The sequence below is a fragment of the Tasmannia lanceolata genome, unplaced genomic scaffold (genome assembly GCF_043159265.1).
Source record: "Tasmannia lanceolata isolate RefF3 unplaced genomic scaffold, GAP_Taslan_0.1 ptg000012l, whole genome shotgun sequence".
In the NCBI taxonomy this organism is placed as follows: Eukaryota; Viridiplantae; Streptophyta; class Magnoliopsida; order Canellales; family Winteraceae; genus Tasmannia; species Tasmannia lanceolata.
The window spans coordinates 36,799,649-36,813,774 of NW_027518689.1; the positions used below are offsets into that span (position 1 = coordinate 36,799,649).

A 14,126-nucleotide genomic window follows, 5' to 3' on the forward strand; every position below is an offset into this window, starting at 1 on the left:
ACTGTAAGGAAATATTTATATCAAAAAAGATCGCTACACACTAACAAAATCAATGCATGACCCTCCCTCCCTCTGTGTGTGTGTGTGTCCCTCCTAAGATATGATGAGCTTACGGTTACGACATCCTCCTCTACTCCCATGAAACCCCCAGCATCACAATATAACTACGAGGTTCTTTATTTGGCAGGATCATCTAATTCCCTTGGACATGGGCAAGGTCACAAACATACAGTGATCAGAATAGAGGCATTGAAAGCTTCCCCTACAATCAACAAGGATTTAACAATCCACGGCCAAGTACCTATCATCCATGACTTGCAATAGACATTTTCCTTAATCCTACAAGTTACTTGCTCTCTAGCTCTATCCAACCATCATGGCAGACTCCTCTATTCCGCTATCAGATTCTTCTCATGAATCTTCACTTCCTTTACCTTCAGAAACAAGGATTTCCAATGCTCTTTCTAGAAACTCTGTAGATGTGTATTCGTCATCACCATATTACATCCATCATTCTGACAGCCTTGGGGCTGTTATTGTCTCCAAAATTCTTACTGGCGACAACTATTACAATTGGTCGCGTGCTATGCGGATGGCCTTGAATGCCAAGAAAAAACTGGCTTTCATAGATGGTTCTCTTCCTCGACCGGCCACAAATTCTGTCATGTTCAGCGAATGGGACCGAGCCAATGATATGGTCACGTCTTGGTTGCTAAATGCCGTCTCCGGTGAAATTTCTGATAGTATCAACAATGGTGTTACAGCTCATGATGTCTGGATTGAACTGAGAGAATGATTCTCTCAAAGCAGTGCCCCAAGAATCTTTGAACTAACGAGTTCTATTGCCACATTACAGCAGGAGAACCTTTCCATTTGTGCATATTACAGCAAGCTCAAGCCCTTTTGGGATGAGCTCTCTTCAATTTCAATGGTTGGCCCTTGTACGTGTGCACCTTCCAAGTCTGCCGCTTCTCTTTGAGCAACAACAACGGTTGATGCAGCTGCTAATGGGCCTAACTGAGGCCTACAGTTCAGTGAGGAGTAATATTCTTTTGATGGACCCCTTACCAAGCGTCAATCGTGCATATAATCTTCTTATTCAAGAAGAAAGGCAACGTTCCCTTCATGCTCAACCGAAATCATTTATAGAGAACTCTGCCATGGCTGCTTCTCGAACGAACCGGCCTCCTCCTCAAACCATCAACCATCAACACACCCAAATTCCAAGAACTTTGTGTTAATTGTGGGAGGGATAACCATACAATCGATAAGTGCTTTAAGATTCATGATTACCCCCCTCGTAAATCAGCCAAGAGCAATCAACGCAACTCCAAACCTGCAACTGCTCAGCAGCAAAATTGTCCTCAGCAGCCGTTTTTCATGGCCAACGCAGCTAGTCCCTCTAACAGCCATCAGCAACACACTTCTCCTCCAAATATTGCAGGAGTTGAATCTGTCCAGCCACAATTTTCTTTTACTGCTGATGAATACCATAAGTTGTTATCTCTTATATCCACTGGTAACTCAACCCCAAATGCCAACCTCTCAGGTAATGTTTCAGCCTGCTTGAGTGACTCTACCCCATATTGGATTATTGACAGTGGAGCAACAGACCACATGGCTTTTGACCCCTCTCTCTTATGCTTTGCATCACCCACCTCAACCATGAAGCTAGTTTCCTTACCTACTGGTCAAACTGCACACATCACTCATATTGGCTCTACCATGTTGACATCATCTTTACCCATTGATAATGTTTTATGTTTGCCCTCCTTTAACCATAACCTTCTTTCTGTTAGTCAGCTCACTAAATACTAAATTGCTCAATCACTTTCTTTCCTGAACATTGTATTTTGCAGGACTTGTCCTCGAAGATGGTGATTGGGTCGGGTAAACAGCAAGGAGGTCTTTACATCCTCCAACCACACCAGGCCAACCAGGCTTCTTTCCCTTCCAACAGCATATCATTTGATTTATGGCATTGGGGACTAGGGCATCTCTCTCACTCTCGTCTTCAAACATTGTCCAAGAACAATTCTGAGTATTTGTTTTTCTAATAAATCAATCTGTGGTATTTGTCCACTTGCCAAGCAATCTAGATTAGCATTTCCTGAGTTGTATTTCTTCTACAAGATCGTTCATGTTAATTCATTGTGACATTTGGGGCCGTTATGGTACTGCTTCTCATTGTGGTGCTCATTATTTCATGACAATTGTTGATGACTACACGAGAGTCACCTGGGTTTACTTGATGCAAACCAAATCTCAAACTTTATCTTATCTCAAGAATTTGTTTGCTTTAATAAAAAATCAGTTTAATAGCAAAGTTCAACAAATTAGAACCGACAATGGTACTGAGTTTTTTTCTTCTGAATTCCAATCCTTACTTCACAACAAAGGGATTTTTCACCAACATAGTTGTGTGGCCACCCCACAACAAAATGGAGTGGTCGAACAGAAACACAGGCACCTACTTCAAGTAGCTCGTGCTTTGAGGTTTCAAGCAAACCTTCCATTAGATTTTTGGGGTGAATGTGTTCTCACTGCCACCTATCTAATCAATCGTATCCCTACCCCTCTTTTGTCTGGAAAAAGTCCATATGAGGCCCTTTTTGGCCACCAACCCAACTATATAATTATATTTATTTGAATTGTGTATGAAAATTAGTGTATGCATAACTTATAAATCAGACATGCGCTATATGTTTGATGTTGTTATTATGAGTGATTTTTTATTTATATGATGGTTTTTTAGTGTATTTCTGCTTATTCTAGCACTTCCGGAAGTTTTATCTTAAATGTGCGTCATTTGTGTTTCCATTACAATTTCCGTAATTTTACGGGATGCCCACTGAAATTTCCATTCGAAACCCACATGGTTCCATTTCCATTGACGATCAAAATGCATACTGAAACCGAAACTTGAAACCTTGACTTTAGTCCAATAAACAATTAGTCGAGGGCTTCTTCTGTTTCCACACCACTAGAGAATTTGGGTATAACGTTTTTTTTAGATTTATCAGTTGCATCAGGAAACTGTGACTCTGTCAATGGGAAAGTGACTGACTTTTCATGCTTTTCAGAGTAAGTAGGAGGAATTGAATAACTACTAAGTACTAACCAATTGTTCCCATTATTGAGACACGGAAGAAACTAACAGAACCTCGAAGGATATTTTAATTCCTTGCAAGATTAAACCTAGAATCCGCTGACTTCTGGTGTAAGCCTGTAAGCATCATTTCAGTTATTAATCAGCTGATTAAAGGCGTACACGTGAAGCATTCTAGTACTAGAGCAAGTTTCAGATATCAATGGAGGAGTAGTATTATGGGCATTCAGAGGTTCGATTCGGGTTGTGGATGCAAACGAGGCGGAAGTCCGGGCTATTCACCAAGGAATTAAAATGTTCCACAACGTGGATTTGAACAAGGTAGAGATTGAATGGGACCCTCTTAACATCATCCGGTGGCTTAGAGGTTCTCATGTGGCTCCTTGGAGATTTGCAGCCTTATTTGACGAGATTCGGGATAGATTGGGTTTGCCATCAGTCTCTTTCCTCCATGTGATGTGAGGCGGTCTGCCAACGGGGAGGCGGACAGACTGGCGAGAGAGGGTGTTTCTAGGGAAAGTTTAGAGCTTTTTGGATCTTATCCCTCCCTAAATTCTGATTTCGTTTGTTGTATGGTACTTTGTTTTTTTTCTTTTTTCTGTTAGCCTCCTTTTCATTGTATCTTGGGGACCCTCTCGGTCTCGTTTTCATTAATGAAAGCCTTTCAACATTCAGAAAATAAAAATGAAATATTCAAGTACATTTCTAAGATTTGGAAAACACCCTCAATACTTGACCAAAGAGGCACATAATGTCCACAATGGATGAACTTGGTTAGATATATCTGTAAAGAAAAAGAAGCAACCTTTTGTGAAACTGTGTGTCAGAACAAAACAACCTTTAATGCAACTGTGAATGTTAGAACCTCACTGATATTTATTTCTCATTATAGCTGACTCAGTATTTAGTTTTTCTTTAATAGTTTGGTTTTACTACTGTTATTTTTTTTCAGGTGGCGGAACGAGCCTTATTGCTCTGGAACAATGACCACATACGGAACTTGATCACGCAGAATCGGAAGGTGATACTTCCCATCATCTTCCCAGCCTTGGAGGAAAACACCAGGACCCATTGGAACCAGGCTGTCCAGAGCTTGACCCTGAACGTAAGGAGGATTTTCTCGGATGCTGATTCAGAGCTCTTCGAGGAGTGCTTAATCAGATTCCAAGAAGACGAAGTCAGGGAGACAGAGATGCAAGAGAAGAGGGAATTGACTTGGAAGCGCTTGGAAGACGTCGCAGCCTCCAAAGCTATTAGTAATGAGGCAGTTCTCGTCTCTCGGTTTGTCACTTCCCTTAGCATGACGAGCACAAGCCCACGAGCTACCGTTGGCAGTTGAATTTCCCTCGAATTTCCCTCTTGGATTCCCCGGGTTCCTACAGTTTCAGTACATGCTGAAGGTTTGTAGATTTGCAGACCCCTGAAATCAAACCCCACAATGGGCATGGGTGGGCTTGGGAAGACTACTCTTGCTCAATTCGTCTATAACGATCAGAGGCTAAAGACCCATTTTGGGCTAAGAGTGTGGGCTTGTGTGTCTGACAAATTTAATGTATTGAGAATAACAAATGCAATTATTGAATCTGCAACTGGAAGTCACTGTGGTCTCTCAAACTTGGATGCCGCGCAGAGAAACTAAATGGTGAGAAATTTTTAATTGTTCTAGATGATGTTTGGGATGAAAATCAAATTCACTGGGACAGTCTACGAGTCCCCTTTGGTGTTGGAGCAAAGGGGAGTAAAATTATGGTAACTACACGAAGTGAAAGGGTTGCAATTATAGTGGGCACAGTTGGTGCTCACCATTTAAAGGTTTTACCAGATGGTGATTGTTGGGAACTATTTACTAGGCGTGCATCTGTGACAGGAATTTCAAATGCGCATCCAAAATTGGAGGATATTGGTAGGCAACTCGTGCAGAAGTGCGAAGGCCTGCCTTTGGCCATAAAGACATTGGGGGGCATCTTGTCTTCTAAAACGAATGTGAGTGAGTGGGAAAGCATCTTGACAAGCAAAATATGGAAGGATGATAAAAATGAAATATTACCAGCTTTAAGATTGAGCTATCATTACTTACCACCGAATCAAAAGCAATGTTTTGCCTATTGTGCTACATTTCCTAAACATTTTCGGTTTGGGAAGAATGTGTTAGTCCGACAATGGATGGTTGTGGGCTTCATTCAACCCAAATGAAGCACGATCCTAGAAGACATAGGTGGGGAGATATTTGATGATTTATTGCTGAAGTCTTTCTTTCAATATTCTCATCATGAATTCTATCGGGAGACTTCAATATACGTGATGCATGATCTCATGCATGATCTAGCAGAATCTATCTCAGGTGATGAATGTCTTAGAATGGAATGTGGTGTGTCACGCACCATCCCTAAAATTGCACGCCATTTATCGTGGATTCTTGACGAAGAGAATCCAATATCTTTGAAGGTATTGTACAAATTTAAGAGCTTACGCTCATTTCTAGTGGGTGTTAATTCTCTTAATCCCCCACCAATCATCAATGATGCCCTCAAGGAGTTGACATGCTTGCAGGTATTAGATTTGAGTTTCACTAGAATCGAAAAGTTGCCAGATTCAATTGGCAATTTGAAGCATCTACGTTACCTTGACCTCTCTTGCACGATGATAGACAGGCTACCTGAATCAGTAACTAATCTCTGTAATCTGCAAACGCTATGTATGGATTTTTGCGTCAAACTTAAAGGGTTACCCAAAGGTATCACGAATCTAGTTAATCTACGATATATTGCCATACAATCGGTCCATTTGAATTGGTACTCGATTTCTTTTCCAGGAATTGGGAAATTAACTTCGCTCCAAACATTGTTGAAATTCAAGGTGTGCAAAGAGAGTGGTTGTCAGATAGGAGAGTTGAAGGACATGAGGAACATCAAAGAAAAATTCACATCTCGGGTCTCAAGAATGTGCAAAACATAGAGGAGGCAAAAGAAGCCAATTTGAAAGATAAAAAATACCTTGATGAGTTAGTGTTGGAATGGGATGGATATGATAATTCAGAAGATGGAATGGTTAATGACGAGACGGTCTTGGAAGGCCTCCAACCCCACACAAACCTCAAAAATTTACAAATTTTTGCCTATGGTGGTGTCAGCTTTCCAAGTTGGATAGGGCATCTCTTCAATTTAACAAGCATTACTTTTGAGGACTGTAGAAAATGTGAACGCCTCTTGCCTCCTGATATCCATCTTCCCTCTCTTCGTGAGCTTACATTAAGATTATGCCCTAAGCTGGAGGCATTTCCCGAAGCCAACCCTCTTCCTGCCCTCACAAAGTTGGAAATAATTGGTTGTGAAAAATTGAGTACCCTTCCATTGCTCTCATCTCTTTGTGATTTAAGACTAGGGAGGTGTGGTGAGAAGCTATTAAGCTTATCAGTTCCTTGCCTCACCTCTCTTTCCATATTGACTATCGAACGCTTTGAAAGCCTGAGATCACTACCACATGGGTTGCTGAAACCCCTAACCGATCTTCAGAGGTTAAACATAGGATGGTCTGATGATTTGAAGTGTTGGTCCACGGAAGGCTGGTTGCAAGATCTACCCTCTCTCCAACATTTGGAGATCTATAGCTGTCACAACCTAGAGTCCTTGGCAAATGGAGAGGGCGGGGGGGGCTTCCCACCACACTCAAAACTCTAGAAATCCATTTTTGTTCTAATCTCAAGTTCATGCCCACTCGGCTGGAAAGTCTCACCTCCCTCAAAGAACTGATAATTGAAGATTATCGTCAACTCCATTCCTTGTTTCCTGATGATGACAATAATGATTATGGCCTCCCCACCACACTTGAATGTTTGAAGATTTTATGTTGTCCTAAACTGGAGGAACGATGTAGAGAAGAAGGGGGCCAAGATTGGCCAAAGATACAACACATCCCCACATTGACATCATTTAATCGTCATCCAGGCATAGGTGCGATCTCACTCTCTATTTAAATGTTCTACACCATTACAATGTTATTATTAAAATCTCCATAATTTTAAGAAAAAAAGGAAATCGATCCTTTGAAATGAAAAAAAAAATCTGGGAAATTTGAGACTCAATTAGGAGAAGATCCATAGAGATAACAAAATAAAATAAACACCGAACCAGATCATAAATATCATGACAAAACTAGTAAAATTAAGGAAAAAGAAACAAAAGTTACCTCTAGTTAAGATCCCTTTTCTTCTTTTCTTCTCCTTTGTCTTATCCTTCTCTAATCTTGCCGAAATTACCAAAGGGAAAGAGAATCATAAATCTATTAACAGATGAAATGAAAAACAACTGAAAATACAAAGGAACCCTAGCTCGAAAATCAGAAAATGGGTACAAGTGAAAACAAAAAACAGAGCCTTGGCACAGATTTATAGAGAAAGAGAGAGATGGAACTAATAATGAAACCCTTTTTCAAAAAGAAAAGAGAAATCAAGGGGACTCACATTGTTGGAACGATGGTAGATATCTCAGGCCAGAAGGAACCCTAACCCCAAATCAGCCCCCTTCTTCTTCGTTTGACAATGGCCAAAAACAGGGAGGGCGTGGAGATGGAACCAAATGCAGAGGGATGGTCGAAACCCTAGCAAATAAAGGAAAAAGAATTGTCAAATCCTACAAAACAAAGCAATAGAAGCTTCTCTCTTCCTCAGTTTCTTCTCCTTCATCAATCGGCAATGTAGATTAGGGTTTCTCGACAGTTTTGGGCTCCTAATCGTTAGCAGATCCTGATGGAAAAGAGGGAGCGGGAGAGAAAAGCTAGGGCATGAGAGGGAAAATATAGGTTTGCGCGGGAGAGGAAAAGAGGCAGCGGGAGAGAAAAAAAATATGGCGCGAGTGGTTTGTTTAAGCTTTTTTTTTCTCCGATGATATAGCAGCGGTCGTCTAATTGACCGCGCCTAAATACCCACTTTCAACAGCGGTTTTAAAGACCGCTGCTAAATTACCGCTGCTAAACAGCGGTTTTGTTGTAGTGTGGGTTGATAGCAAATAACAAAACTAAACATGTCATATGCACGAAGAATCGATATGAACTATGATAACTACAACAAGTAGTGGGAAGAATCCAATTTCAATAAAATGACATGATGAACATTGACAAGGATGGGTAGAACAAGGGCAGTGGAAGCTCTAATGGTGGGGTAACTGGCTGTAGAGTCAGATTTCGTCATTGAAAAAAAAAAACAAAAAGGTTGAACAACCAAAAAAAAAAAAAGGAAGAAGAAAGGGAGTTAATTAGACACGTCTTATACCTTGTGAGATTGCAACACCTTGAGATTTTTGGTAACTCTCCCTTACTGATGCCGACACACAGGACTGTTGGATTGAGCACTACATATCATAGATGGACCACCCAAAAGAGGGCCCACAACTAGTTTTAATTTGGAACTCTCACACATTCTTAGAATGTTTCTTTTATATATTATTTTTGAAATATCCATATTTAAGTAGGTGTGTCAAAGAGAGCTACACAAAATCACAAGTTTCTTTCTTGCTTGTGGTTTTTTATTTTTTGGGCTATAACCATCTATATGTAATGACATGAGGAAGGAAAAAGATAGATTTTAATAAAGTAAATTTTTGGAACATTCACTATTATGAGACATCGTTAGCTCTTTCACACGGTTGAAGGAGCACATGTCATATTGGAGTTTTTCTACAAAACTATGGTATTCGTTTTACAAACCCTCACGAATTGATTTAGTTACTCCTTTTGTGATCTACATTTTATGTTGCTGCTCAACGGTTCCCCATCACTTATGTTAAGTTTGGTTGCATGCAGTTGTCTTTAGAGTAGTGGTGAATTAGAATTGAAGTAGTAAATACGTATAAAAGCAATGAAGTAGTCTCCTCGTAGAGTAGTAGTAAGTGTTTGGTTATGAATGAAAGTTGTTTACTAGTGCTGAGGAAAAAATAAAGGGGCAGTAGGGGTATCATTACCAAAATAGCGAGGGAACAGAGAAAAAGAGAGAAAAGTGCTAAATCCCAAGACTGCTAGTAAACAGTCACCTTTTTTCAAGTATTTTGGTGGGAGGACAAAAGTCATGCCTGCATGCACAGAAAAGGGAGAGATAATTATCAAGTAATCTCCTAATATCTTGAATCAAAACACGTGGCACCCCAAAATCCTCAATCTGGTTGCCAAAAAGTGAGGATAGTTTAGGTGTTTTGCTTTGTATTTGGGTGCCACATCAGCAAAATCTCTTGTTTGGTTGCCAATGTAGCATCGAAATCCCTGGAGACCACCAAACAAGTTTTCATAGGTAATTATTGCATGTTTGGTGACATGGCATCCATGTCCCCTCCTTATTCCTTCCGAGCCAAATTTCTCAAAAAAAGTGGAGTTTGGCTCGGAGAATGATGCTCTCCTCCCCATATTCTCTTTCTATATTGGTCACACACACTCCTTCCCACTACTGTACGAGGTTAGCAGCCAAACACTACTAATCACTATTCTACGAGGTAAATTCTAGGTAAATCAAATGTTTGTCTCCTCCATATTGACTACTTATACCACTAATCTGCTAGGTAACCTGCAACCAAACATAGCCCTAGTAAATCTCATAAACTGTGCAACTAAAAAGACCCTTATGTTTTGTCTCGGGGAGTTGTTTTATTTATGAGCATATTACAGGTTACAAAAGATCTTAGATTACCATTAGTTGATCTCACATAGTTTCTTACTTGGTCAAATATCCACATAATGAAGAGATTCCGTGTTGACGTGAAGGAGATATTTTGGTTATCACGGAAATACGGCTGAGTTGTAGACTACGGTCTACGCAATATTTCCTCAATGAGATCTCTCTTTCGGGACCACTTTTAAAAGACTTTTTCAAATATCCCACCCGCTCTCTTTGCATTCAAGTTGCATGCTTCAAGTACATATCTCTCTCTCTCTCTCTCTCTCTCTCTCTCTCTCTCTCTCTACATATTTGCTTTGCTGGTAGTAAATAAATTAGACTGATTGTAGAGGTCTCGTGATTTCCGAATGGCATTGCTAAAGGCTTCTTTCTCTACTTCTCTCCTTATGGTCTCCATCCTCATTTCCCTACAGCTTTTACCCTCTCTTTCATACACTTCCTTTGTGTTCGGAGACTCCTTAGTGGATGCAGGAAATAATGACTATCTCTTTACACTCTCCAAGGCTGACTCTCCCCCTTACGGTATAGACTTTGCCGCTTCCGGTGGTCGACCCACCGGAAGATTCACCAACGGCCGAACTATATCAGATATATTGGGTAATATATGTTGGTGTGTTCATTAAAATAGGCTACCAACTTCCCTAAATTGCACCAAATTGGCCCATTAAATCTTAGCCATCACCAATTATTGTTGGGTGGGTAGAAGTCGCCCTTAAAAGCTAACTATGTTTTGTTAGTAATCTTGAGTTTCTATAGTTAAAATGCTCACATTGCACCCTTTGTATTTCGCTTGTTTGATTAAGTTTAATTGTAGTGTTTTGATTTAATTAAGTGGAAGTCACCTTTATTCTAAATTTCACAATGGTGATGTGTCCAGGCCAAGCACTAGGAGCAAAGTCCTTTCCTCCACCCTACTTAGCCCCTGATACTCGTGCTGGTGAGATCTTTGGGGGTGTTAACTATGCATCCGGAGCTTCTGGGATATTGGATGACACTGGATCCTTGTTTGTATGTAAAACCCATTAAGATAATTTCAAATTATTTCTTTCTTGTCATGATTTTCTGCATTTAGTGATAAAAAAGCTTGTTAATTTTTACATATTTTCTTAATTGCTAAAGCCAAAAGTCATCTGACTTATTGTAACTATTAAAACTGGGGCAGATAGGAAGAATTCCATTAAGGAACCAGGTGGACTACTTTGAGCAGACTAGAGATTACATGGTGAAAGTGGTGACAGAGAATCGCACAAGGGAATTCCTTAAGCAAGCAGTCTTCTCTATAACAACTGGTTCCAATGATATTGTAAATTATATAGAGCCCTCTATACCTTTCTTTCAAAGAGACAAGTTGTCCCCATCAATGCTCCAAGATGTTATGGTTTCTAACTTGACAGTACAACTGAAGGTAGGAACATCAGTTCATTATAAACTTCAAATTATCATGATGGATTATTGTTATACAACATAGGAAATGGTATATCCACCCCGTCTTTTGTCTTTTCCTGAAAATTGCTGCATTTCTACCCACTTTTGTTTTTTTTTTCCCGGAAAATAATGTCATTTTCAAGAAAAGACAAACAAAAGGGAGTGTAAATGATGAAAAAGTGGGTGGAAATATCATGTTCCTTACAACAAATGTTGCTCTCACATTTTAAAATTTTATGCCTTTGTTTTTGTGCTAAGCGGCTACAAAAGCTGGGGGCTAGGAAATTCTTCGTAGTTGGAGTAGGACCACTTGGATGCATACCATTCGTTCGTGCCCTCAAGCTATTGCCAAGTGGTAGATGCTCTTTGGTCATCAATAAATTGACTCAAGGCTACAATACGAAATTAAGGAAGATGCTTGATCGATTAAACCAAGAGATGGGACCTGAATCAATATTTGTGTACGCAAATTCCTATGATATCGTCGATGAGATTATACAACGTCATCAACAATATGGTGAGGTTTGATTTAAAACTTAGAACCTCTTTGAATTCCTCTAAAAAGTATTTGCATATAATCTTAGGCCCTGTTTGTTTTGGATTGTGAGAATTGATTCTGAGTCCAAACTGATTATTGAACTCAAAATTAAATTCAATTTGACCCCAATAATCAGAATCAATTCTCACGATCCAAAACAAATAGTTTCTTACTAGAATTCTTGACCCCGTCGACACTCGAGGTGTAAAATGGTGGGCCCATCCAAGGGTGTAAACTGATAGGACCTACTATGTGCATGGGTTCGGGTACAGATGGTGGTTCGTACAATACCAAACATAGAGGTATAATGGCGGAACCCGCCCATGTTATGCATGGGTGTAAAATGGTGGGCCCATCCAAGGGTGTAAAATGAGAGGCCTTACTATATGCATGGGTTCGGGTACAGATGGTGGTTCGTACAATACCAAACATGAGAGATATAATGGCAGACTCCGCCCATGTTATGCATGGGTGTAAAATGATGTGCCTCACTTTTTCAAAACAAGGGTTGTAAAATTATGGGACTCAAGATAATCATGGGCGTAACATGGTGGGCCTAGCCGTGCTCATTGCTATGCATGAGGTGACAAATAATCCCCATAGAAAAATTTCTTGTAAATTTTTTTTTATGAAAGACATTTTCTAATAAAAAATTTATATGGAAATAAAATGAATTACAAAGGAAAGAAATACGCAAATGATTTTAAAATTAAATGTGATTCGCTACAAATAATGTTTATAACAGTCTTAGAAATGATATAGTTTATGGCTTCCAAAGAGACCCTAATTAAGATCTATTTTCATATAAGATTAAATTAAGATGATACTATTTGCAAATAAGGATCAATTTTGGTAGCATCCAAGGAGGCCCTTATTTATTCATGAGAAACCATACAACCCTAGTATGAAGTTTGTTATACACTAATGCAATCTCAACATTGCTAGGGTTCGAGAAAGCATATGACCCATGTTGTGGAGGCAGCTTACCTCCATTCCTTTGCTTTAGGCAAAGCAATCTGAACATAAGCTCTACCTTGTGTGAAGATCGCTACAAGTATGTGTTTTGGGATGCATTTCACCCAACAGAAGCTGCTAACGTTCTCGTTGCAGAAAAACTACTGGATGGTGATGAAAGTGATGTTTCGCCGATCAACATACGACAACTCTCTGATTATGTATCCTGATTTCAAGGTTTTAAGCATGAAAAGATGCGGAAGTAATTGATTAGCTTGGACAAGTCAATATACCTGACTTAATTAATGGTGATCTAAGTAGAACACCACTTAGGACATGCTTTCCCCGATTGATTTACGTCTGTATCTCCAAACATAATGATGCTTACCCATTTACTATATGTTGAACATTTAAGACATGGCTCTCTCTCTCTCTCTCTCTCTCTCTCTCTCTCTCTCTCTCTCTCTCTCTCTCTCTCTCTCTCTCTCTCTCTCTCTCTCTCTCTCTCTCCATGTGACATTGTTACACAAATCTTCTTATTAGAATGAGTGGGGTTTTGCTGAAATGATGGCATTTTGGATTACTTGCAATGATTTGAAAATTTCTAAGATGGGTAATGTCGACGTCCATTATTCTAATTTTGAAAATTGGTATTGTTGTACCATTCGGACACAATTTTATTGACTAGCAAGGCTTCTTGTAGATCAGTAATCTGGGGCATCTAAGCATGGGGTTGTATTGGCCGGCTATTCTGATTTCTTAGCCAAGATGAGCCCACGCAGGTCTATGAATGAAACCGATTTCACTCGGATAATGATTGATAGATTAACTAGCAAGGCATCTTGTAGATCCGTAGTCTGGGACATCTAAGCATGGGGTTGAATTTGGCTATCCTGATTTCTTAGCCAAGAAGAGCCCACAAGGTCAATGAATGAAACCGATTTCACTCGGATAATGGTTGATCTGAGACAGCTGTAGACTTGAAGATAGCTGGTTTCATTGCAATTATTCTTGAAAACAGATAAAAATTTTGATTTTGGGAAATATTCCATTAAATACCAATTTTGATTTCAATAATCTTTTTCACTGATGGGTTGGAGAATAGCTGCAATACTGTTGGTAATTGTTATTGTTGGGGGTAAAAAATGCACCCAGTCAAAGGCTGACATGTGTCCTTTTTTTTTTTACTGTTCTGGACATATTAAAAATTTTCGAAGTCTTCTCCCGTGGATGTAGCCACACACTTGGTGAACCATATCTGGTGTGATTTATTTGGGATTGTTTCGCACTTAGTTATTTTTGGTGATGCAAATCTAGTTTGACATCAGGACACCGCCGTGGACTGTTTAGCTTTATGGTCCGACGAGGATGGATTTTGCTTTATGTCCTACCCTTAGCAAGGCCTAACTTGTACTCTCTACTCCATATTTTTCATCTTACAA

At 39.7% G+C, this 14,126-nt stretch overlaps 2 protein-coding genes and 1 long non-coding RNA gene across 5 annotated transcripts; all 3 read left to right on the forward strand.

Annotated features, from left to right (window-relative positions):
- Nucleotides 1-1,832: 1,832 nt before the first annotated feature.
- Nucleotides 1,833-5,394, forward strand: LOC143888048 (uncharacterized). The gene is made up of 2 exons (XR_013254469.1): nucleotides 1,833-2,041; nucleotides 4,062-5,394. It is a non-coding gene; the product is annotated as an uncharacterized LOC143888048 (long non-coding RNA).
- Nucleotides 5,395-5,410: 16 nt separating this feature from the next.
- LOC143888767 (putative disease resistance protein At3g14460) lies at nucleotides 5,411-6,786 on the forward strand. Its single transcript, XM_077393179.1, has 2 exons — nucleotides 5,411-5,843; nucleotides 5,966-6,786. Exons 1-2 carry the CDS (start codon nucleotides 5,411-5,413, stop codon nucleotides 6,784-6,786), a joined length of 1,254 nt encoding a protein of 417 aa, XP_077249294.1.
- A 3,264-nt stretch (nucleotides 6,787-10,050) lies between these two features.
- On the forward strand, nucleotides 10,051-13,173 carry LOC143887285 (GDSL-like Lipase/Acylhydrolase superfamily protein). Of its 3 annotated transcripts, none has more exons than XM_077391395.1 (5): nucleotides 10,051-10,364; nucleotides 10,645-10,775; nucleotides 10,930-11,172; nucleotides 11,463-11,709; nucleotides 12,676-13,173. In XM_077391395.1, the coding sequence occupies exons 1-5, from the start codon at nucleotides 10,115-10,117 to the stop codon at nucleotides 12,912-12,914; spliced, it is 1,110 nt and encodes a 369-aa protein (XP_077247510.1). In that variant the 5' UTR covers nucleotides 10,051-10,114; the 3' UTR covers nucleotides 12,915-13,173. The 3 variants fall into 3 exon arrangements, with proteins under 3 accessions (XP_077247510.1, XP_077247509.1, XP_077247511.1); XM_077391394.1 differs by having other exon boundaries at nucleotides 11,451-11,709; nucleotides 12,676-13,170; XM_077391396.1 differs by having other exon boundaries at nucleotides 11,451-11,714; nucleotides 12,676-12,889.
- Nucleotides 13,174-14,126: the final 953 nt, after the last annotated feature.

Coding starts and splice junctions, on each gene's coding strand:
- LOC143888767 (XM_077393179.1), top strand. CDS start 5,411: ATGCATGATCTCATGCATGATCTAGCAGAATCTATCTCAGGTGATGAA. Junction 5,844..5,965: donor ACTTAAAGGGTTACCCAAAG/GTATCACGAATC, acceptor TTGAAATTCAAG/GTGTGCAAAGAGAGTGGTTG.
- LOC143887285 (XM_077391394.1), top strand. CDS start 10,115: ATGGCATTGCTAAAGGCTTCTTTCTCTACTTCTCTCCTTATGGTCTCC. Junction 10,365..10,644: donor AACTATATCAGATATATTGG/GTAATATATGTT, acceptor TGATGTGTCCAG/GCCAAGCACTAGGAGCAAAG. Junction 11,173..11,450: donor ACTTGACAGTACAACTGAAG/GTAGGAACATCA, acceptor TTTTGTGCTAAG/CGGCTACAAAAGCTGGGGGC.